The sequence below is a fragment of the Lepidothrix coronata genome, unplaced genomic scaffold (assembly GCF_001604755.1).
Source record: "Lepidothrix coronata isolate B3197 unplaced genomic scaffold, Lepidothrix_coronata-1.0 Scaffold176, whole genome shotgun sequence".
Lineage (NCBI taxonomy): Eukaryota > Metazoa > Chordata > Aves > Passeriformes > Pipridae > Lepidothrix > Lepidothrix coronata.
In genome coordinates, this window is record NW_016690356.1 from 1,932,388 (window position 1) to 1,955,372 (window position 22,985).

General features: G+C 52.3%; 1 protein-coding gene across 2 annotated transcripts in view; it reads left to right on the forward strand.

Annotated features, from left to right (window-relative positions):
- The window catches only part of PCSK6 (proprotein convertase subtilisin/kexin type 6), a 52,420-nt gene extending 29,692 nt beyond the window's left edge, over positions 1 to 22,728 (forward strand). For both annotated transcript variants that reach the window (XM_017830260.1, XM_017830261.1), the window contains 16 exons: positions 337 to 425; positions 3,589 to 3,761; positions 7,491 to 7,703; positions 9,093 to 9,193; positions 10,748 to 10,851; positions 11,319 to 11,436; positions 12,363 to 12,551; positions 12,787 to 12,923; positions 14,860 to 15,039; positions 15,621 to 15,723; positions 16,281 to 16,477; positions 16,916 to 17,003; positions 18,042 to 18,133; positions 19,409 to 19,538; positions 20,536 to 20,648; positions 21,090 to 22,728. In XM_017830260.1, the coding sequence (XP_017685749.1) occupies positions 337 to 425; positions 3,589 to 3,761; positions 7,491 to 7,703; positions 9,093 to 9,193; positions 10,748 to 10,851; positions 11,319 to 11,436; positions 12,363 to 12,551; positions 12,787 to 12,923; positions 14,860 to 15,039; positions 15,621 to 15,723; positions 16,281 to 16,477; positions 16,916 to 17,003; positions 18,042 to 18,133; positions 19,409 to 19,538; positions 20,536 to 20,648; positions 21,090 to 21,187 (2,125 nt within the window). In that variant the 3' untranslated portion in view covers positions 21,188 to 22,728. The remainder of the gene's footprint in view (positions 1 to 336; positions 426 to 3,588; positions 3,762 to 7,490; positions 7,704 to 9,092; positions 9,194 to 10,747; positions 10,852 to 11,318; positions 11,437 to 12,362; positions 12,552 to 12,786; positions 12,924 to 14,859; positions 15,040 to 15,620; positions 15,724 to 16,280; positions 16,478 to 16,915; positions 17,004 to 18,041; positions 18,134 to 19,408; positions 19,539 to 20,535; positions 20,649 to 21,089) is intronic.
- The last annotated feature ends 257 nt before the right edge of the window (positions 22,729 to 22,985 follow it).

The following is a 22,985-nucleotide window of genomic DNA, read 5'->3' on the forward strand; positions in this document are numbered from 1 at the left end:
GGAAACAGGAGTCCAAAGAGGAGATTTTATCAAGGTGCAAGATGCAAAGAGGAAATTGCATTTAGGAGCAAAATGCAAAGAAGCAAGTTGCATTGAGGTGTAAAATGCAAACAACAGATTGGATTTAGGTGCAAAACACAAACAGCAAATTGCTTTTGGCATTAGTTTCTTGCACCCTCCAACACTTGCTGTGGGCTTTGGGTAAGGACTCTTCATCTCCTGGGGCACTTTCTTCTGCCACTTTGGCCTCAGGGTTGGTTTTGGGGTGCTGGTTGGGGGTTGGCTGGAGGGACCCTTTGCCATGGACATCAGCTGATGGGGGATTTTTCTTTGCAGACACGGCACTCGCTGCGCAGGGGAGGTGGCGGCGGCGGCGAACAATTCGTACTGCATAGTGGGCATCGCCTACAACGCCCGCATCGGAGGTGAGGCTGCACCTCTGCACTCCCCTGCCCTTCACCGTCCCCCCGAGGCACTGTGGCCACCCTAGCCACACTGATGGGCTCCTGGGGTGGGTGGTGGGAGGCTGTTCCCCCACATACTGCCAGGAGAGTCTCCTCCTTGATGCCTCAGCTGCAGGGAACTCCGTGGGTATTGGGGGAGGATGGGTGATATGGCATGCAAGGGACCCTGGCTCTGCGTATTTTGGGGTGGAAACTTTCTGCTTGGGCTGCATCCTTGCTGTGAGGGTGCACGTGGATTGAGGATGTGGTGGTTTCACCCCCAAAAGTCCGTAACTGCTCTCGGGGGGTCTGTCCTTGGAGTGGCCGTGTTTGCTGTGCTCCGTGGTGCTGGTTGAGCTTCAGAGCTGAAGTCACTCATTTGTGGGGTCAATATCTGCAGATGAGCTGCTTGGAGTGGGGGGTTCTGGGGAGACCCCCAAAATACTCTCATGGGCAAAACACCAGGGAGGTGTGGGGCTGGAGCTGTGTGTAGGGCAGGCACTTTTGCACAGTCCTACAAATAACAGAATGTGCGGGAAGCAAATGAATCTTTATCACCAGATTGGATCCTGGTGGTAATTAGCATCTCAGAGTTCATTTGCATTAGCTGAGCTGGTTTGACCTGGGGCAGTCCTGGCCAACCCAATGAGTATAACACCCCTGGGGAGATGAGGGTCTTAGTGGGGGTGGGAGTGCAGTGTCCCATCTACATGGCTGGTGGGACCATGCAGGGGACAAATACCTGGAGCTGGGTCCTCGCCCTGGGGGTTTCAGCCCCATCCCTGGCATGGCTGTAACAGGAGAGGGGTTTTTACTGCAGCCCCTCCTACCAGCCCAGCACTGGGAGAATTGACTATTGGGAGCGTGGACCCAAGCACCATGGGGTGGATTTGGGACTTAATTACTTCTCTTGTCTTATTCATCCTGGCTGTGTAAGAAACAGCTTTTGTTAGGGTTGTGTCTGCATGGGACCAGTGCCCACAGGGATCCTGCTCCTGGCCAACCACCTCCAGTGATTGCCTGTGTGGGGAAAGTCCCCACAGGGAAGAAATAACCCCACAGAGGGTGAATGGGGGGACTGGCAGGGGGACATCAGCCCATCCCATCTTTCTGCCTCCTGCACATGTGATGGCTTCTTGCTTCTTAGAAGTTTCTTGCCCCTAAAAACCCACCTCCAAGTGCAGACTAAGCAGCAGCTGAGCAAGGCAAAGCTCCTGGTGGGGTTTAGTGCAGTTTTGGATCCTGCAGGATCAGGCCATTCCCTTCCTGCTCCTTTTCAAGCCCATTTCTCTGCAGCTGCTGGTGGAGACGAGCTTTAGTTGTTGACTTTATGACGACCTATGGGTCTCATTTTAATTTGCTCCCTTTAACGAGTGCCTTGCCCCAGGGGTGTGCTGGGGAGGTGTTGAGTGAGACAAGGCACCTGGCAGAGGGCTGGGGGCTTCTCACAACATCAACAGGCAAAGGGGAAAAATACAGTCTGAGCCAGATGAAGTTTGGGATCATGGAGGAAAACACGCTATAGCTGCACCAAGAGTGATTCTAGATGGATTACACAAATAAAGCAGCGATTAATGAGCACAACTTGTTGGGGAAGCCTATTTGTCACACTTGGAGAGCTCCCATCTAATTTTACTGGCTGCTCTTCAGCGCCCTTGCGTTGCTTTTCATTTGCTCTGGGCAAAACACATCACTGCTCAAGCAAAGGGCTCCTGCCATTCGTCCTCCTTTTCCCTCTCCTCGAGCGCTCACTTTGGAGGTTGGTATTGCTCCCTGTGTGGCACAAAGCTCATTTATTTTGCAGCATCCATCTCTGCTCCCTCCTGCTCCCCATTATTTGATCAGGGAGCCTGGCATTGTGGGTGGTTGTCTCTGAGTTGTCTCTGGGCTGGCTTTGGGTTGGCTTTGGGCTGATTTTGGGCTTGCTGGTGAACATGCCCACATTTAGCCAGCACAAGCCCCATCCCTCTGCTGCTTTTCCTTGCTGTGCCGCAGCCAAGTGCAGCTCAGACACCAGGCTCGGCTTTTAGCCCCTTCTCCTCGTGTTTTCTTGTTGACAAAGAGGAAGTTTTTGGGAACTGCTCAGCTCCCTGGTTTTACATTTCTAAGCTTGGTTTTGGCTGATCGGGGGCAGCATCAGAAAGAGATATTTGAGTTGACTGGTGTCCAGAGTGCAGCTGCAACTGGAATGACATCTGCCTGCATTTGTTTGCTTTAAGACAAAATACATGTGGAAGGGGAAATGCATTTTTATAAACCAGGCTATCCCTGGCTGACAAAATATGATGCTGAAATTTCCAGCATGTCTTTTCCTGCAAGGGCTGTTTCTGGGCAGCCCATTGGGGTGCCTGGCACCCTCCACCCACTGTGCAGAGTGGAAATCCTGCAGGGGAAGGGTGATGGAGAGCAGAGCGGGCTGTACTCTCATAATTCAGCAGTTGGAGGCTAGGGGTGTGCAGCAATCCCCCAGCCCATCCCACCATGGCTGAGGGGCTCTGCCTGTGAGTACCCTGGCTGGTGTCTGCTGGCATTCCCAACTGGAAGTGAGGGTTATCCCAGATGGCACTGTTCAGCCATGAGTTGGGGTCCTGGCTCCGATTTTGGCTGTGCAAAGCACAGCCTGGGGCTTCTCCCACTCCGGAGAACTGCTGGCATCAGTTGGGCAGTGATGGGATTTGGGGACTGTCACGCTCATCCCCACTCAAGGGGAGAGGCTTCACCCCGCCAATGTGCCTGAGGCTGGGCGGGCATGAGTGATCAGGAAACTCCAATATCTTCCAAGGGGAGAGACGTGTTAGCTAATGAATTAAAAGGGAGGGAAAAAAGGTTTTTAGTGGGCGGATTTTGCCACTGGGGAGTGCAGTTCCACTCCCACCACTCCCACCACCTGTTCCCCACTAATGGAGGGGAAGTGAATTTTAACCTCCCCCTCTCCATCCCTAACCATGAAGCCAGCAACACAGAAAACTTCCCAAGCAGCTCCCCAGCATCCCGCTGCCAGGCTCGTTGGCATGCAGGGCCGCGGGTTGAAGCTATTCCAGGCGCGCCTGAGCCGTGCGGTTTCCGCCGCCGCTAACAAAGCCCTTTGATTGCAATCCTCATCCACGCCATGAAGCCCTAATGTCTGATGTTTTTGTGCTTTTAGGCATTCGTATGTTAGATGGAGATGTAACAGATGTTGTTGAAGCGAAGTCGCTTGGCATCAGACCCGATTACATTGACATTTACAGCGCGAGCTGGGGGCCAGATGATGATGGGAAGACAGTTGATGGACCTGGTCTATTGGCCAAACAGGCTTTTGAGCAAGGCATTAAAAAGGTGTGGATCCCACAGCGCCCAGATGCGCTCGCCCTCCTCCTCCTGTCCTGTGGGAACGCGTGCCAGGGCCGCGGCCGGCCCGGGGTCCGGCGCGGGGATGGGCAGCTCGGCCCCCTGAGGTGATGCCAGCACTAGGGCTGGGGCGGGGGGGAAAGCCAATCATCTCTAATTTTTCCTAGTTTTCCCCGGCGTCCCTAAGAGCTCCGGTGGATTTTGCGGCCAAGGGTGGTGACGGCGGGAGGTGCCTGGCGATGGCGCGGCCCCGGTGGGACCCCTCGGCATGGCCGGCCCCGGTGGGACCACCCGGCAGCACCGGCGACCAGGCAGAGCCCTGGCAGAGCAGGGAGGCCCCAGGTTGTGTTGCGAAGCTCTGCCAGGATGAGAAACCCAGAGTAGTTTCTGGGGGGGGAGACTTTACACCTTAAAATGTCCTCCCTGGATCCTGGCCTGGGCAGAAGGGGACACCCCCAAGTACCTCCAACCCCTTCCTCCACCCTCCCTAGGCCCCTGGTATCCTCTCCCAGAGGTCCCTGCCACATTAAGCATTTCCCTGGTTTTCCACCTGGAGCAAGCAGCTGTGTCACAGCTGGGCAGGGACACGGGTGCCACCACAGGGTCCAACAGTGGATTATTATCCTTGAAATCCTCCAGCAAGAAAGTTCAGCCAGCATCACATGTGATTGTCAGCTGTCAATCAATCCCTGCTGGGGATGCCCCGTGGCCCTTCTCTTTCTGGAAGCTTTTAAAAAATGCCCAATATTGGCTAAAAGCATCAGGAAAAAGACCTTTCTTGGCAGCTTGGTGGGTGCTGTGGATGAGTGTCACGGCAGCCCAGGGCTCCACATTGGGTGTTCCCTGGGTGCTTCAGAGAACCTGGGGTTGGAGTTTTGCCACCAGCAGCCCCAGGCTGGGCTGGGAACCCCCCCATTTTGACCCCTGCCTCCAATCCTTCCTCTGCTGCCTCTTCTCACACCGTGCTGGGATTTTGGGCGGCCACAGGCTGGGGTGAGCAGCCTGTCTCTTATCTAAAAATAGGGTGGAGTGTTTTTCCCACTGTTTACTTGATTTCCTGCTGGGGCAGTGAGCCTGCCGAGGAATCCATTGAAGTGCCGGGGAGTTCACGCCGTGTAAATACGGGGGGAACAAGCTGCTTTTTAGACCTTATTTTTCCACGCAGGAGCAAATGGGTGGCAGCAGGGTCCTTGCCCAGCACAACCCCACTGTTTTGGGATGCTTGTTTTTGTCTCCCAGGGGACAGCCCTGTCCCCCAGCTGCCACTGGTGTTTGTGGCACCCACTATCCCATGTGCACAGCTCTTAATTGCCAACTTCTTCTCCTTAAATAACAAGGAAAGCTGCAAGGAGATAGTTAACCACCACCTTTAACCCGAGCAAACAGCTGTAACTGAGTTATAAATCCTTAAAATTGAGTTTTTAATGGAAACATTAAAATAACCTTTATCTATTAGCGATAGGACTGCGCTGGAGTAATTTACCATCTTGTTTCTTGTTCCTCCAGCCACACTTTACTAGTTCCCGAGCTAACGAGGGGAGATTTATCCTGGTGGCTCATGGAGTGCCGTTGGGCAAACACCCAGGCCCCGCAGTGCTGCAGAAGCAGGAGATGCTGTGCATCCCACAGCCAACCATGAGCAGCTGGGGTGAGCTGGATCATCCCCACCTTGGCCAGGGAGGGATTCCCTGGCTCAAATGATGTTCAGATCCACATTTTATAGCTGCAAGGAGCCCCCTCTCTAGGATGGTGTTGGCTTAAGAGGATGGCAAATGAAGAAGTTGGGTGTTTGGGGTGTAGGAATCTTGGTAGTTCCTTGTTTGAGAACAAAGGGAAAGAGTGGATTTTTTCCCATCTGAGGGAGCTGCAATATGCAGTGAGCTCTCGGAATGCTGTCAGGTGTTAGATGTGTATTGTAGTGTCATTCATGTGCCTGTTCATGTCCTTCATGTGACTGTGCTGGCTCCAAACCCAGTTTCCTCCAGTGCAGCCCTGCCTGGGCCTCGTGGGGATGTGGGTTTGGATCAGGTCTGAGGAGCCTTCTCAGCTCCCACGGGGGCAACACTCGGGATGTGGGATGCAAGGGAGGTCTGGGCTCCCTGTCTTTTGATCCCAGTTGAAATCATTGCTACATCTGCACATGCTTCAGCAATCAGTGCCTGGTTTTATTTCTCTGATTAGGGATTTGGGAAGCTTGGGTTGCATGCAGTGGGACTCGTCCTTGGGGGTGCGTGGATTTTGGTATGGGCGAGCTGGACAGTCACTGTCTGTGCCGAGTGCGTGGGCTGGGATGCTGCCTCCTTGGAGATCCAGGAAACCCTGGAAAGCAGGGTGGGAGATGCCAGCAGCAGGCTTGGTGGGCTGGCAAGCTGGGTCGAGCTCTCTGTGACGTGGAGCAGGGCAATAATTCCCTTGGCATTTGCACTTTTTCTTGCAGAGCTCCAGACAGCTCTATTAATCTTTGCTGGGGAAATACCCACCCAGTTTGGCTGGGAGGCAGCCCAGATAATGAAAACTTTCATAAAGTAAGGGAAAAGCCTTACTTAGCCTGTGTATCCAGAGGCAGGGTCAGCTCAGAAAGCCTCTGCTCCAGGAGGGGGGCGAGACAGGTAATAAACATCCCGCTCCCCCTGGCGCTTAAAACCCACAATAAATCCCAGTGAATTCCTCCAGAGCAAAGCTGCTTTATTATTATTATTTTTATTATTTTTTTGTGGAGGAAGCTGTCGCAGAGCAGTGGGAGAGAGGCAAACACCAGATCTGCCCAGGCGAGCGCCGAAACCTCTCAGTGGCAGGAGTAGCCGCGGGGAGGATGGGGCTGCTCCGCTGTGTTCTTCCATCGCCTGCCAAGCCCGGCAGAGCGCCATCCTCCCCGGAGAACTCTGCCTTACAGGGCACGGAAGAGAACCAGCCACTTCATTTCCTGCCCCTAACCCCCTTGGATCACCAAAAATCCTCCTTTTCTGGGATGGCGGCACCTTGCTTCCAAACCCCTGCAGGGCTGGGTTATTCCTGGGCGTCCCGGTAGTGGATTGGATGGAGAACAGGGCTCGCCCCTGTGACATCAGCTTCATTAGGGGCCCCTGGTTGGCACCAGGGCTGCCACTGCCAGCTGGGATTTTCCTTGGCTCTAGGGAGGTCTGGGTGGCTGGTGCAGCCTTCCCGCCCCCCCAGTTCCCATGGGCTCCCACAGCTGTGCCCAGTGGGGATGGCTCCATCAGATGTTCCTGCCAAGTGATGGGGATTTAAAAATTAAAAAACAAACAGAAGGAACCTAAAGAATAAGCTGGGGAAAGGTTTCTCATGGTTTGGGTGGTTGGTGAGGTGCTTTGTGGGCTTGGGAGACATGGGGTTTGAGGGGTTTCCTGCCAGTTCCTCATAGAACCAGGTGTTACTGGCTGGTCCAGGGACTCTGAGTACCCAAGATGTTTTTCCCCTGGAAAGCCTGTGGAAAATGTCAAAATCCCATTGCTGGAGGCTCTCCCATCCTCATGGGGAATTGCTGCCTGTAAACTGGGGCTGGCTGAGCTGAGTGGAGTGTGTGTGGGACTGACCCAGGGGGCTGAGCACTGGGCAGGATGGGACCTGTCCTTCCACCCTCATCATAACCTATATCCAGACCAAAAAATCAGGCTTATGCCTTCCTCCCTGTGCCGAGATGGCCTCTCATCCTGGACAAACACTTCTTCTAACCCTCCATCCTCTCTCTGCCCACAGGGTCGCAGGGGACTGGGGTCCATTTTCGTCTGGGCGTCGGGGAACGGCGGCAGAGAGGGCGATTACTGCTCCTGTGACGGCTACACCAACAGCATCTACACCATCTCCATCAGCAGCACCACCGAGAACGGCTACAAGCCCTGGTACCTGGAGGAATGTGCCTCCACCCTCGCCACCACCTACAGCAGCGGGGCTTTTTATGAGCGGAAAATAGTGAGTTTTACCCCAGCATCAAGTAGGGCAGCACCCCCTGGGTGTTTTTGGCGTGGCTGGGCTGTGGGTGATGGCCCAGTTGTAAGAGCCAGGCTTTGCCCTTAGCTCTGCGGTGGGTTTTACTCTGGTCATGAAATGCTCAGGGATGCGGTGTTTTCCCTGGTAAATGGGTGAAAGGGCTGGAGGTTTGCAAAAATACCCATGTAAATATTAACCTGTTCCCCAAAGGCGCTTGGTCACTGTCCCTTATTTGAAAAAAAAAAAAGTTAATTTTGAGGATTTGTAGCCTGAGAGAGAAAAAAGAGGGAGGATGGAGGCATTTGGCAGGGATGTGGCAGCTCCAAATGGACAGCTGAGACTTTAGAGGTCAGGAATTGCCTGAAAGTGTGTGCATATGTGGATCAGATCAGCTTTCCTACCTCCCTGCTATATTTGCCCCATCCGAAGAACTGCTGTGTTCTTGTCATACCAAGGCTGTTCATTACTGACATCCTTGTGCATCATCTGAACCTTGGGCAGTAAAGCATCACCCACTGTCACGGCACCTCATCCGAGCTGGGAAGGGAGTTTTCCACCCAAATGAGTTTTTTGACGAAAACTGTTTGGTTTTTTAACAAGTCGATTAATTTTTGCATTCAGGAATGGGGGTTTTGGCACCTAAAAGACGAATTTCCAGCCAGAAAACAAAATCCAAATGGCATTTTCATACCACTCAGCATTTGCATGGCTGAAGCCAGCACAGTCCAGTACTACTGGAGCATTGCTGGGAAAAAAAAAGCAGATTTCAGGGGCACCTTGGGGTGGAATCACCAGATTAACCCAAAACTCAGGAGACTGTTAAAAATGTAACCAATGGAGCATTTCTTGGCCCACTTCCTCTCTCCAAGCTTTTGGTACCCAAACACTGTGCTCTGTCCTGGAACAAAAAAGCTGGAAATGGCTTTTTTTTTATCCCTATGCAAATGGAAATTCTTGCCCAAAACCGGGAGCTGGAGGTTTTAAGAAAAGCATTTAACATGGCACAGCTCAGTGTGCACCCATATATGCGTAGCCCCAGCAGCTCTGCCCTGCTCACATCACTCCATCTGATCACATCACATCTTTTCCTCCAGCTGAACCACAATAAAATCGATGGCTTTTTCCCTTTTCAAATAGTTTTTGCCCCTTTAGAAAAGGGAAATGTAAGAAGGGTTGTTTCCTCATGCACCAAATGTGCCTGCAGACCGTTTTTGGGGCTCTGGGCACCGTGATGGCACGTGAGCCATGGCAAGGGTTGGGTACCATGAGGATCAGCTCCGCTCTGGCAGCATCCCGAGCAAACCTGGGGTCCTGGATGGGGTAGTGCCCGTGCTGGGAGCGCCTTGGGAGCTGCAGCTCCTCTCCCCACAGGTCACCACGGATCTCCGGCACCGCTGCACCGACGGCCACACCGGCACCTCCGTGTCTGCCCCCATGGTCGCGGGAATCATCGCCTTGGCTTTGGAGGCAAAGTAAGTGTTACCTCACCAGGAAAAATGTTTCCATGTTCAGTACCTGGTGAGCAAACCCAGGAAAAAACAAAGTGGTTTTTTTTTTTATCTTTGGAGTGATTCAAAATGGGACAAAGTTGTTCTAAATGGCTCCTTTTTGGCGAGGTTTGATACAGCGTTGTTGTTTTGCATCTTCCCGCCGGTGTTTTATTGATCTAATTCTTCATCTGTTGAACATTTGGGGTTGGTGAGATAAGTCAGGCTTTTCAGTTGGTGCATTGAAACTGCTGACAGCGGGCTCCAACAGGAGTTTTATAAATCCTTCCTGTAGAAAAAATATCAGAAAACATCACAGAAAATGGGAAATGTCCGTAGAAGTGATGGTTTTCAGCAAGTGTTGCATTTCTGGGGGTAAATGACTACTTTTGCATAATGTCAAAAACTCACACAGCTTGACCAACAAGCGACACACTCCCTGGTTCAAACAAGCTGTTCTTTTCCTCTTGTCCCCATCCCGTTCTCATCCCAGTCCCATCCTGGTTCTGTCGTAGTCCCCCAGCCCAGGAACAGCCCTGGGGCATCCCTGTGTTGCTTCATGGAGCATCTTCTCATGAGCTTATTATTATTTTTATGGAGTGGAAATAAAATTAAGGCTGGGAATAAGCCTCAGGGCAGCACTGCACTCTCATCCAGGGACGGTGATTGTGGTTCCAGTCCTCCTCCTCCGGTTTAATCCCAACACCCAAGTCGGGTGAACATATTTCCGGAGATGCCGTTTTCATTACAAGTATATTAAAAGCTTTAGATGTAATTTTTGAATTGTTTAGCTGAGGCATAAAACGCAACATTAAGTACGAGAGCTTGGTGCTCAGGCACTCCATTATGACAAGAGAGAATAAATTGAATTTGTTTCCTTAAATGCTGCTCGAGAGCAATATAAATCCCAGCTCGAGATGCTGAAGAACTGACTGTAAGAAAAGCATGGAAAATTCTTCAGCAATATCCCTGGGCTGGGGTCTTGGGAAGCACAGAGCACTTGGTGTCCTGCACTCTGGACGCACAAACCTCACGCAAACCCAGTCTGGGGGAGTGGAAACAATTTGCATTTCATTTTTCCGTTAAATGAGCAACCCAGGGATTTTTCCAGCAATTTTTGCTGTTATTGCTATAAAGGGAAGGTTTGCTCAGCATCATGTATCAATGAGCCGCTGAGCCCAGTACCCTGCCTCAGGATGTGCTTCATTCCTGATCTCCTGCATGAAAATGGGGAAAACACTCCTGATTTGCTTCATTTCTACCTCAGAGCATGAGACCTAAATTGCCTTATCCAGGAGTAAATCCTGCAATGCCTGTGGACATGTGGCATCTCTCCCTGGGCTATCGACCTCTGCTGGGGCACCCCAAGCAATGGTCAACCTCCGGGCAGGGTGTCAGCATTTAAATCATCAACTCTTTCCCGCTCAAAAAAAAGAGCAAGAAATTTTTTGGAGGTTTTTTTAACCTAGTGGGTGTCCCTGCTGCTGCTGGGAAGACGGGGAGCAGCAGAGCCATCCCACGAGCCCTGTGTTGTTGCAGCCCCCTGCTCACCTGGAGGGACGTCCAGCACCTGCTGGTCAAAACCTCACGGCCGGGGCACCTGCGAGCGCCCGACTGGAAAACCAACGGTGCGGGGCACAAAGGTGAGAGGAGGTGGGGGTGGCACGGTGGAAACAGACAACAAAGGGAAAATAAAGGTCTCCAGAGCTTTGTTTATGTGGGGAGGATTCACCGTGTGTGGCCACTGTCGGCTTCCCTGGGGGCTCCCACCATCAGGCTGTTGAGGGGAGGGAGGAGAGGGCAGTAATTCATGGGGTGAGATGCTTGGAACTCTTGCTTGGTGGAGGTTTGGAAGCCTTGTTTGGTGGAGGCTTTCCTGAGCTGGAGTGTTTCCTGTTCCTTTCCATGGGCTGCTCCCAGCAATGGGTTTTCCATGGTGCCAATGTGGATTTGGGGTGTAACTTGAACAGGGTGATGAGCTCTGTGTGTTGAAGCAATGGAGTCAACTGTGCCTTCCTTGATGGTTGGGGGATGCTCCACCAAGCACTGAGGAGGAGCTCCTGAGCCCTGCTTGGAAGGCAGTGGGTTTCTGAGTCTTCTCTCTTTCCAGTTAGCCATCTATATGGCTTTGGGCTGGTGGATGCTGATGCTATTGTGGTGGAAGCCAAGAAGTGGAAGATGGTTCCTCCCCAGCATGTCTGCGTGGGAAGCCTGGACAGGGTGCCCAAGTGAGTGTTGTGGGGTTGGGTGGAGTGGGGTGCTCTCCCAGGGCATGCAGATGCTTGGAAGGAGCATTGGTGGAGCTGGCTCTTGCTATGCAGAGGCTTGGCTCCTGTCTCAACATTTGGAAAGGGAAATTAGGAGTCAGGGTGGCTGGGACAAGTCCATGGGCAGACAAGATGATGTTTATGGATTTTATGGTCAGAGTGATCCACACCATCCACTTTCACTTCCAGGATGGATGATCAGCAGGCAATTTTTGAGGGCTGACAGTGAGAGACCAAACCCAACTTTCCTGCTGGGTCCTACATGAGCAGTGATGTCTTGGTCTCTCTGCTCTCTGCCATCAAACATTTTCAATTGAAGGGACCAAAAACTGGTGCTTTGTTGCAAAGGTTTCCAGATTTCCATTGTCTGGGATCTTTGAATTCAGCTTCAGATTCAAACCAGCTTAGGTTCGCATCTCATCCTTGGTAGGTCAGTCCCTGCTAGGTTAAAGGGTGGGATCACGGATCTGACCAAATGGACCCTCCTGATTTACCACTGCCTGGCTGTAGAGTGAGAGAGTTGTTAATCAGAAAAGTCTCTGGAAGACTTGCATATGCAAAACAGGAATGAATGTGGAGCCAAGTGTGTTCATGAAGCTATTTATCTGATACAGACACTAATTACAGCCCAAAGAGGAGCACTGCACTGCTAATTATAATAAAGCAGTGCCCTTGCAGCCCATAAGGCACAGATCCTCGGAGCAGTTCAAATCCATCTCGTTACCATGCGGCAACTCAGCAAATTCCCATGCTAGGACACTGGGAATCGCAATGGAGGAGGAGATAATTTTTGCTGTGATAGCAGTAGGAGACTGGGTTCAAGTATAATTGGGTGTCCATACTGCTGGGAACTGTCCCCATCATGACGCTCTGCCCGACCCTGGCAGGTACATCCGAGCTGACCATGTGCTGCGCGCCAGCACCCTGAGCAGCGGCTGCGCTGAGCACCGTGACCAGCACGTGCTGTACCTGGAGCACGTCGTGGTGAGGCTCAGCATCTCCCACCCGCGCCGGGGAGACCTCCAGATCAGCCTCGTGTCTCCAGCAGGAACCAGGTCGCAGCTCCTCGCCAGGAGGTAAGAGCGGCCGGAGCCAGAATGTGTCCTCTGGGGGGTTGCTGCGAGTTTCCTCAGGGTTTTTTGGGAAGGTGGGGGCATGCCCAGGTCTCTGCTGCAGAAGGGCTCCATGCAAGGGTGGGCACGTGCAAGGAATCGTTAATCCTAACCTTAATCCTTAATCACCTATCTACCTTTTCCGATAAAATCCAACATCCCAAGTCACATTTCTTGGCGCGTGGCATTACCATTGCAGGGTGTTCGACCACTCCAACGAGGGGTTCAAGGGCTGGGAGTTCATGACCGTCCACTGCTGGGGGGAGCGGGCGGCGGGGGAGTGGACCCTGGAGATCCACGACACGCCATCCCAAGTGCGCAACCCCGCCGTGCAAGGTGAGGACCCCCTGGAGCCCACCAGTTCCTCTCGCTCCCAAAGCTCATTGCAGGCTATTTCACTTGGCTGTATATTTTGCTGTGAGTTTTTATGGTCTCCAGCAAAACGGTATTGCCCAAATTTCTCAAAAGTGGCAATAAAACATCAGCCCTGAACACAGGAGGCTGCCAGTCTGGCTGAGCCGGGAGTGGATTTTCTCCCAGCAGCAGCAAAACTCGCTGCACCCGAGAGCCAGGTTTCCAAAATTAAACCGTAATGAGCCAAAACAAGGAAGCCCAAGAGCTGTAATTGTTGTTTGTTTGTTTTGCTTCGCTGCTGGGACATCTGGCGCGTGGGCTGGTTGTGCAATGGCGCAAGGGGACGATGCCCCTCGGGCTGCAGACAGACGGACATCCTCCCCAGGCTGCCACTGTGCTGGTGGGGGGTGGCTGGGCTCAGCCTGGCCCCTGCATGTCCCTGTCCCCCCCTCTCCCTGGCTTGGCTGCCTGCTCCCAGCAAAGGAGCCGTGCTGGCAGGATCTGGCCCCACCAGGAAGGGGCAGCTGCCTCACTGGCTGGTGGCAGCGGGGCATGAGGAATCCTGCCCAGGGCTGGTGTGTGTTGTGGGGGTTTTAAATCCACACAATCATTGATAGGAAGCCAGGAACATATTAAAAAATTTCTCCCACACGATTTTCTGGCGGGAGGTGCACGTGGGGGTTCGTTCATTGAGCACAAAGTGTTTCTGTTTGCTGCCTTCACCCAAAATCTTTTGAACTCAGAGAGCAGCAGCAAAGCGCCCACGGAGCTGATTTTTCCCCAGTATTTACAGTTCATGGCGGGTGTTTCTGAGCCCCTCAAGGGCATCAGGGCTCAGCTTTACCTGTCTTGGTAAAATGAAATGAAAACAAGAGCGTTTAAGCACCCCCTCAAAGGGTCTGCACCGGGTTTGAAGCAGAGAGGTTAAAGCGGGAGGAAAAAGAGGGAAGATGCTCCCAGCTCGTAGCAGAAACTGGTTTTAAATGTTAATTTAATACCACTAAATTGGTTAATCTAATACCAATTAAATATTATAGGTGTCCTGTTGCTGGCACTGCTGCATCCCCACGTGAGCCCTGTGCAGCCTGGGCTTTCTTCACATGGGATATTTTAGATTTAAAGCAAATTTAATTCTTTCAGTGAAGGCACTTTCCCGGCGGAGCTGCCTCACAGGCTCCATGCTGGCACTGCTCAGTGCAGCAGGTGGGTCCTCTCATCCCTTGGGGAGAGCCAAGGGATTTGGGTATTGGACATTTTAAGCCCTTCCTGGAAACGCAGGGATTAGGAGTTAAAGCCGAGCGCGCCACGGGCATGAAGTGACTCACATTGATGGAGAATCGAAAGAAAAACAGCCTTGGAAAGAAGCAGCAGCATTTTTGGGCTTCCTCCCCAAAGCCATGTGGATCGTAGAGGGTCTTGGTGTGGGTGTAAGACCTCGGGGGGGGTCCTACCAGGTGCGCCACAGTCTGGTGGTTCCCACAGTGTCTTGAGGGGTGCCAAGCTCAGACCTCTGATATATTGGGCAAAGGGATGGCTGGAACTGCAGCAGCAAGAAATAATCCAGTGTGTGCCAGGCGGCTTTTGTCAGACAGAAATAATCCTCTATTGTGTAGCTTTTAAAGTTACTGGCTCTCTCCAGTGTTGGACATGAAGTCTATGGTGTTGCTGAGGTTCGTCAGATGATTTATAGAATTAAAAATCCCTTGTAAGTGCCTTAAACAGCTGCTTCTGTGTGGGCTGGGAGCTCAGGGGCTCCTCAGCATTTCTGGGTGTTCACTGTTTGCTCTTCTGCATTGCTGTGCCAGTGGTGATGCCCTGATGGTCCAGTCCTTGCTCCTCCTGCTTCCCATTCTCCCTGGGTCCCGCAGGGCGGTGTGAGACAGGGAACAGGATGGGTGATATTGTGCCTGCCCCACAGGGAAGCTGAAGGAGTGGAGCCTCATCTTCTATGGGACAGCTGAGCATCCCTACACTGCACCGGGTGGGCCCCAGTCTCGTGGGAGGTCGTTGGAAGTGCCAACATCGGAGATGGAGCCATCAAGAGCCGCCTTCCTGCAGAGCCAGGTGGAGGTGGCAGAGGAGGAGGAGGAGTATGCGGGTAAGTGTCAGCTTGAGCTGCCACATCCCCACCAAAGTGCCTGGGAAAATGCAAACTGATGAACCGGGGGAGCCACAAGGTCTGATCCTGCCTGGGGCTGAGGCAGGCTGGGAGGAGCAGTGCCTGTGGCCAGCAGGACGGTGAAATTAGAAGGTAGAAAAATGCCCCATCCCAGCACTCCCGCCACAAATTGCTGGTGCAGCTGTCTGAGGGGTAAAAAAAGCTCTGCCCACCTTCCCTCCTCTGCCTTGGGCAGGGGTGGGTGTCCCTGTTGGTCCCTGAGGAGCAGGTCACTCTTTCAAAGCTTCTTCTGCACCAGTGTTCAGGCAGAGGGTGGGTGGGTGAGATACATTTCTGGAAGGATGATCTGCAGGAGAGATGAGCACCCAGAGCCCTGCAGCTCCATAGGATAGATAGGATAAAATTTATAATATAATAGGTATAGGATAAGACAGGTGAAGATTCTCCAGCCCTTTCCCAGCATCTGTCAGTTCAGGGAGGGTGTGCTCAGGGCATCCTGGCAGTGGGGTCTGGGGGATTCTCAGCTTCTCCCCCCACTGAACCAGTCTTTCCCCACCCAGGTCCGTGCCACCCCGAGTGCGGCGACCAGGGCTGTGATGGTCCCAACGCCGACCAGTGCTTGAACTGCATCCACTACAGCCTGGGCAGCATGAAAACTGGCAGGTGAGGTGGTGGGGTGTCCCTGTGGGGTCCCTGGGCAGCAGCAGCACCTTTTGCCAGGTCTTGCACCTCAGTGTGGGTGATAAATGTTTGCAGAGAGAAAGATACGAAAGACAAAATGGATGGAGGAGGAGGTGTGGGGATCCCTGCCTTCGATTAGGGTACAGTGGGGTGGGGGATACAAAGTTCTAGAGCCCTGAAGGACTTTGGCCATGTAATCGTGCTGGGGAAGAAGCACTGGCATCACCAGCTGGGGCCAGCCACGCCCAAGGGACAGCTAGCTAAGGTGACAAATCACTTCTGGAATTGGGGTTTTTGCTCCTCAGTCTCTTGGGTTGGCACAGGGAAAGTTTACCTGTAACTGGGACAAGAGAGTCCCTGAGTCTGTATTAAAGACCCATGACTTTCAAGGCACCCTAAATCTTAAGAATAAAAATAAACGAGCCCAAATTTCCTCCAAGGCTGGGGGACACCCCAAATGCTGTGGGTGAGGGGACGGCAGCAGGCGCCTGAGGCAGGAGGTGGCACCAACGCCCGGGTGCTCTCTGTTCCTCCCCCAGGATGTGTGTGAGCTCCTGCCCCGTGGGGTTTTTTGGGGACAAAGGCGCCCGGAGGTGCCGCCGGTGCTACAAGGGCTGCGAGCGCTGCCTCGGGAGGGGACCGACCCAGTGCACGGCCTGCAAGAGGAACCTCTACCACCACCAGGAGATGAACACCTGCGTGGTGCTGTGTCCCACCGGCTTCTACGCCGAGGAACGTAAGGACGTTTTATCACTTGCAAGTTGTAGCATGAGGATGTGCAGGGGTTGCTTCTATTTTAAGCGCTATGGGTGGAGGAACACGCCTTGATTTTTGAGTATTGGCTTTGAGTTTCCCCCTTGACACACTTTGCACACAGTGAAGGGAGGAGGCAAAACCTCTGGGTGTTCGGAGGGTGGTGCAAAGCAGAGGTGCTCAACTCGGCTCTTAATTACAAGACTGTAATTAATGATCCTAGTTGCTTGCAAAGCATATTTCTTCTTAGCAAGCAGTGACAGATAAGGTCACCTGCAATAGCAGGGATCCATTGGGGTGGATGTGCCTCTGCTCCCTGGGGAGCTGGCGCTGGGGTGCAGTGGGGTTTTACAGCTCTGACTGCTGCTTGCAAATCACTGTCCGCATTTCATTCTCCCTGCCTTGCTTTGTTTTTTGAAAGGTCAGAAACGTTGTCTGAAATGTCATCAAAGCTGTAAAAAATGTGTTGGCGAAGCAGACAAATGTACTGCATGCAAAGAGGGATTCAGGTAAAACACCAGCACGGGACAAGTTTATACCTGCAGCGTTGGTTTAAATTTGGGATTTCCGATGGCAAATTAAAGAGTGAGTTAGTTAAAGAACCAAGATCCTGCTTCCATGGTACTAGGTGGTGATTAGTGTCCCTTTCTTAGCCGAAAACTATTATTTAAATTTATTTTCCTTTTCTGCAGCTCTTGCCAGGGTGGTGGGTAAGTGCTGTGTAGGGTTGGTCCCAGGCTGAGCTGTGCCAGGCAGGCTGGGAATGATCCCTGCAAGCCCAGAAACCCTTCTCTCATTTATCCACGCTGAAAATTTTATCCAATATACCTGCTGAGTGGGGATAGTAAAGGATGGTGGTTTTCCAGCAATGTTGGTGCAAGCAGGGCAGCCCTGGCCCTGTGAGGAACACTGGGTACCCTTGCTGCTGGCCCCACAGCACCTGTGGGACAAAGAGCTCCCCTAGGGAGGAGCTGTTTTCCATCCCCAGTTGCTCATGGGAATATGATCCCATAGCACTTTGCAGTGTTCGGGCACTGTGAGTCAGAGCCACGGTGTAGCAGTGGGGCTCGCTCAGACAAAGAAATTCCCACTGCCAAAAGATTATCTACTCCCTCGGAAAAGCACAAGTGGAGGCACTTGTCAGACATAATCTGCACAGCGCTTGTTTTTTATTGTCCAATATCCTTTTAAGCCAGGACTTCAAATCATCCCTGCCATGGTGAAGCAGCACCGGCCCAGCCACGGCACTGAACCAATTTCCTTTGATTCCAGGGAGCCTTAATCGTGCAAAAGGTCTTTGGGAGAGCCTGGCTGGCTGCCCATGGGAAAAAAATAATTTTATTTCCTCCCGGATAATTAATTAAGGAACCTGCAGCCGTCCCTTTGGTCCAGGCAGGACTTTAATTTCTCCTGAAGCACTGGCTGGCTTTCTGACACGCTGCAGGCTGAGGCTGTCGTAGGACATGGGGGAGTGTGGAGCTGGGGATGGGCTGAGTCCCCAGAGCCCATAGCTTTGGGGGCAAACATCCTCTCTGCTTCCCTAACAGCCTGGCAGGAGAGAGCTGTGTGCCCGAGTGCCAGCCTGCCATGTACCTCAGCCGGGAGCCCCGGCGCTGCGAGACCTGCCCCGCCAGCACAGGTAAATCCTTCACCCCACAGCATCCCCATGCAAAACCCCAAATCCCTCGTGCATCAGGAGCAAATACCCACCACATCCACCTCGAGCCAAGGCAGAGCGTGCCGGAGGGGAAGCAATCCCAACTCTCCAGCACATCCCACACTGTATGTGTTCACACTGGAAAGGTTTTTAGGGAGTTTTTACATTTTTATTGGAGCCGTTTTTTATTTCCCGGTCTCCCCGAAGCCAGGTGCTTTAGTTTAATAAGGTTGTGGGGGAGGCCATAAAACCCTCTTGGAGTGATGGAAGATGGGTTTGCAGCGGATAAAAATGTCAGGCATCTGAGGCGTGTTATCCTGACTGCCCCTCGGTGCCGGGCTGGCCGCTGCTGCCTTCCCCCAGCTGCCCAAAGCCTCTCCCGTTCCCTTTAAATCCTGCCTTTCTTGCCTCTTGCAAGTCCAATTATTTTCCATTGTTAATGTTTGCGCCTGCCCTTGAAATCATCATAGATCTGATGATAATATGATCTCTAGACAATTCATGTTCAGTGGCGTGAACCTCTTCTATCATACATGGGCAATTTCCTTAGACTAAATCCAAAATATTTATTGATCTCGTTGGCAAGCGTGGAAGGGAACAGGCTCTTAATCCCATAAGAAAATTACTTCCCTTCTAATTCTTATTCCAGTCAGTGTAAATGTACTCCACCACAATTATTTTTCCAGCCCTTTCTCGCCTCCTTTTGCTGCATAACCATTTCTCAAGTCTGGTGCGTGGAAGGCCTCTAATGATAACACCTCCATCACTGGAGTTTGCTGTCCAGCCACAATGTGCTGGCGTCAGAGTGGGGTCCTCTGCTTTCCCAGCTCCTGTTCCAAGCCATTCCCTTCTCCAGCTCCTCCACAGCCCAGTTTAGTATCTCCTTTTCCACTCTGTGCAGGGTGGGAAGCCCAAACTAGTGCATGCTTGGGAGTGGTGGCTCATGGGCCTGAGGGGATTTTGATGTGCTGTTCCCCACTGAGCCCTGGTGGCCGACTCTTGGTTCTGCAAAGGGACAGACACTGAGTCCTAGCTGAGAGTTTTTGGGGTGGGAACTGGCGTTTTTGAAATGGAAGCTGAGCTTTTTGGGGTGGGAGCCAAGCAGACATGCTGGACGCTGGTGACACAACAATCACCTTGTTCATGAGCAAGGCAGAGCCAAACTGGTGCCCCCTGTCTTATGTGGGGCTGTGGCCACACTTGGACTGTCTCCAAAATCACTCACATGCCATTTTGCCCTCTTCCCTGTCCCCACAGGGCCGGGAGAGGAGGACTGCACCTCCTGCACCCCCGAGGGCCCTGCACCCCACTGGCGCTGCGTCCCCGCCTGCCGTGAGGGCTTTTACCCCGCCGACAGCCACGGGCTGCCCAACAAGGTCTGCAAGAGGTACGGAACCACCCCGGTGGTGACCGGAGCAAAGCTGGGACCGATGGGGGAGCACTGTCAGCAATGATAAAGTAATGCCAGAAACAGCTCACAGCTGGAGCTGTTTACTAGGAAGATTAAAATAGGGATGAGGGAGCCAGGGCAGCCATGGGGCTGGACCCCACACACCCCTGCCCTGTGGATTTAAGAACTCCCCTGCTGGAGCCAGCCAAGGTGTCTTAGGGCTATAGTGGAAGGGGCTCAGCCCCGGCCCCCGGGCTCTCTGGAGGAGGTGTGGGAGGAATGGTAATATTTGGGTAAATACTGGAGCTTTCAATTAAAGCTGCTCCGTTCGCCCTCTGGCCACGTTGAGGAGTGTTCCCCACTCCCTGGCCCAGCAAGGGGCTGCGTGCAGGAGACAGAGAGGTGCCGGGAGGCAGCAATTTGCTCCCACTCTCCGGCATCTGCTCTTCAAGTGGGGAGTGGGAGTGGATTCAGCCTCATTAAAGCAAACACGAAAGGGAAGGATTAAAGGTGACTTGGGAACACACAACACAGTCCCTGCCTGCCTGGGGTTCTCACTCACCTGCACTGGGTCTCCATCAGGGAGGAACAAAGGACCAGCATCCCTTCCCAGGGATTTCAGGTAGTTTCCACAAGCCACTGTCCCCAGGCAGGAGGCACAGCTGCTGGGCTCTTCTTCCTGAAGAAAAGGAGGGGAGCAGCACAAGTTCCCCTCACAGTCCTTTTCCTAACTGGGATTGCTGGGAGGAGAGGTTCATGTCTCACTAAATCTTCCCAGCAGGCAAGAGCCTTTGGGATGTCACTGGGCATTGAGCTGGCACCACTGACCCCATTTTCCCAGGGCTTCAATAACTTTTCAAGGTTCAGATTTGCTGTTTTCCACATTCTCTGGATGTCACAGTGCTGGCACGCACATTTTCTGGCTGACAGCCCATTTTAGGTGGCTGGATCGGGGTGTTAATGGTTCAGACCACAGCAGGGTCTCTGTCCCCAGGTGTGACGATCACTGCTCAGCCTGCGAGGGCTCCAGTGGGAACTGCCTTCGGTGTAAAGAAGGTTTCAGCCTCCTGGGTGGCTCCTGTGTAACAAATGAAACCTGTACCAACGGTAAGAGACGGAGTTGCTGGCACCACAGTGCCTCCCTGGTAGGAAAAATGAGGGGTTTGGGGGATTCCCTTCACCGTGTAAAGCCAAAAGTGCTGGAGCTCCTGGGCTTGCTGGGGCACAGCTGCAGCGGGCTGGGCTCCAGCTGAGGCAGGCAGGTGGCTCATCTGGCATTGCTGCCAGGATATCTTCCTGTTGCTCAAACACATCCAAGTGTTTGTATTTCGTTATACTTTAGTCTTGGGGCTAATTCTCCCACTTGCTGCAGAGCCCTTTTATTCCTTCATTAAAACCATGTGAAAGATGCCCTTAAAAAGTGACTCCTTTTCAATTCTCTCTCCCCAAACACTGGAGTGAATTGCACCGCCTGTTATGTGCAATGTTTGTTTGTTTAAAATGTTAATCTGCTCTCATTTTCTCTTGTTCCTCGCCTCGGCCTCCCAGCTGACAAGACTTTCTGTGAGATGGTGAAATCAAACAAGCTCTGTGAAAAGAAGCTGTTTGTGCAGTTCTGCTGTCAGACGTGTCTTATGGCTGGGTAAAGTTCAGCGGCTGCGTCCATCCAGGACTTCCACCGACTGCCAGCCCAGTTTTGCCAAATGTTTAGGACAAAAAGTTTATTTTTTCAGCTTTGGGAGAGTTTACATGGTGCTGTCAAGCATTTCGCTCCTAAGTTTGATAGCTTTAATATCACTGTCAGCGCGTTTCTATAGCAATATGTTAAGCAGAGATCGGATCGTACCCTGAGTGATCACGTCCTGGGAGCAGCAGACAAGCGGTGATATTAATACTCTCAAACACTCCTCGTGAGCAGGGACTGATGCATGATCCATGTACACACGCTTGGTTCTTCGCAGAAATCCTACTGACCTGCCCGCTCCGAGCGGCTGGCGGGAGCCCTCGCCGCGAGGGATGCAGGACTCCACGCCTGCGAGGAAAGAGCCGTTTGTGGCTCACTTTTCGGTACCCTTCTCTGCTAGGTGAGAGCTGATACAGACCTGAATTGCCAACGGCTCTGTACATAGGTAAAACGATGAACCAGGCGGTTCCGGAGTGGTGCCCTACAGCCCACTCCGGAATTCCTGTTCGGATTCGGTCAGTCGCTGTTTCCCTCTGGCCGGGGCAAGAACTGGAGGTTTGAGGACCAAAGCGTGAGCTGACCCACGTGGCTCTGCAGGTGTGTCAGCCCAGCAGGGAACTGCAGGCAGGCAAAACCCCTGTGTCTACAGGGGGTCTTAGGGATTTGGTGGGGTTTGTCCGCATGGACTGGCCTTACCATGAAGTGTATTTCCCTACTGGAACTGCGAGTAAGTTGCTGATTAATTCAGTTCTGGAACGAGCTAGATCCTTCCTCTAAACGAGATGCTGTCCCAGTTAGTCTCTTCTGGCATTTTGTGTCATCATCCTTCCCCTGTTTTGCTGGGTATGCCCCTCTCTCTCACAAAATCCTCCTATCACGGCAGTGATTTTTCTTGGGCATCTATTTCCCAAATGAGACATTCCGGGGATCCAGACAGGAAACTTAATTTTACAAAACCCTCCCCCAAAACAAACTTTTTCATGCTCTCTCTTAATAGTAAGTCATGTGGTGTTTATATAATTGTGTTTAAAATATCCTTGGCTATGTTGTTTTACAGATTTTTAAAAAATAACTTATACAATCCTTGTTTTTTCTCTGTGGATTATTTTTTATATGGGAGTGGGGTACCTTTTTGTGTCTTATTCCTTCTCCTTTTCTCCTCTCTGACCCTGCAAAGCCAGTCTTTGCACCAGACGTATGTAAACACTCTTTCCTACGCTGCATGTTCTGATTTTCATTGTTAATAGTTTTTATGAGTTAAACCTTTTGCCAATGAAATCCTCAGTGTGAAATGTCACTAGTCCCTCACAGAGCTGGGATAATCCCTGCTTGGTTTCAGCTGCAGTGACACATGCCCTGCCTGGGCTTGCCCACTAGAGCTCACCTCAGCCAGGTGGAAGAGGGGAAAGCCACACTGCCACTGGTCCTCACCTGCCTGGGCCAAACCCAAGGAAAGATGGAGCTTTGGTGAACTGACCTTTTAAGTTAATAAACTATTGATCTCCCCTGACAAGTGAATCTGTGCTTTTTCCAAGTTCATGCAGCTGCCATCCCAGCCAGCAGCAGGGCAGGGATGCACTGTGAGTCTTTATCTTGCTGGACAAAGCAGCTCCTGATCAGCCCAGAGCACCTGTGGGAGAAACACTCAGGAACAGATGAGCTGCATCTGCTGAAACATCATTGTTGTTCTCATAAAGGTCTTTCACCTTTACCTGCCCCATGCCAGGCTGGGTTGGCATCCCTGGTGAGGTTTGGGGCTG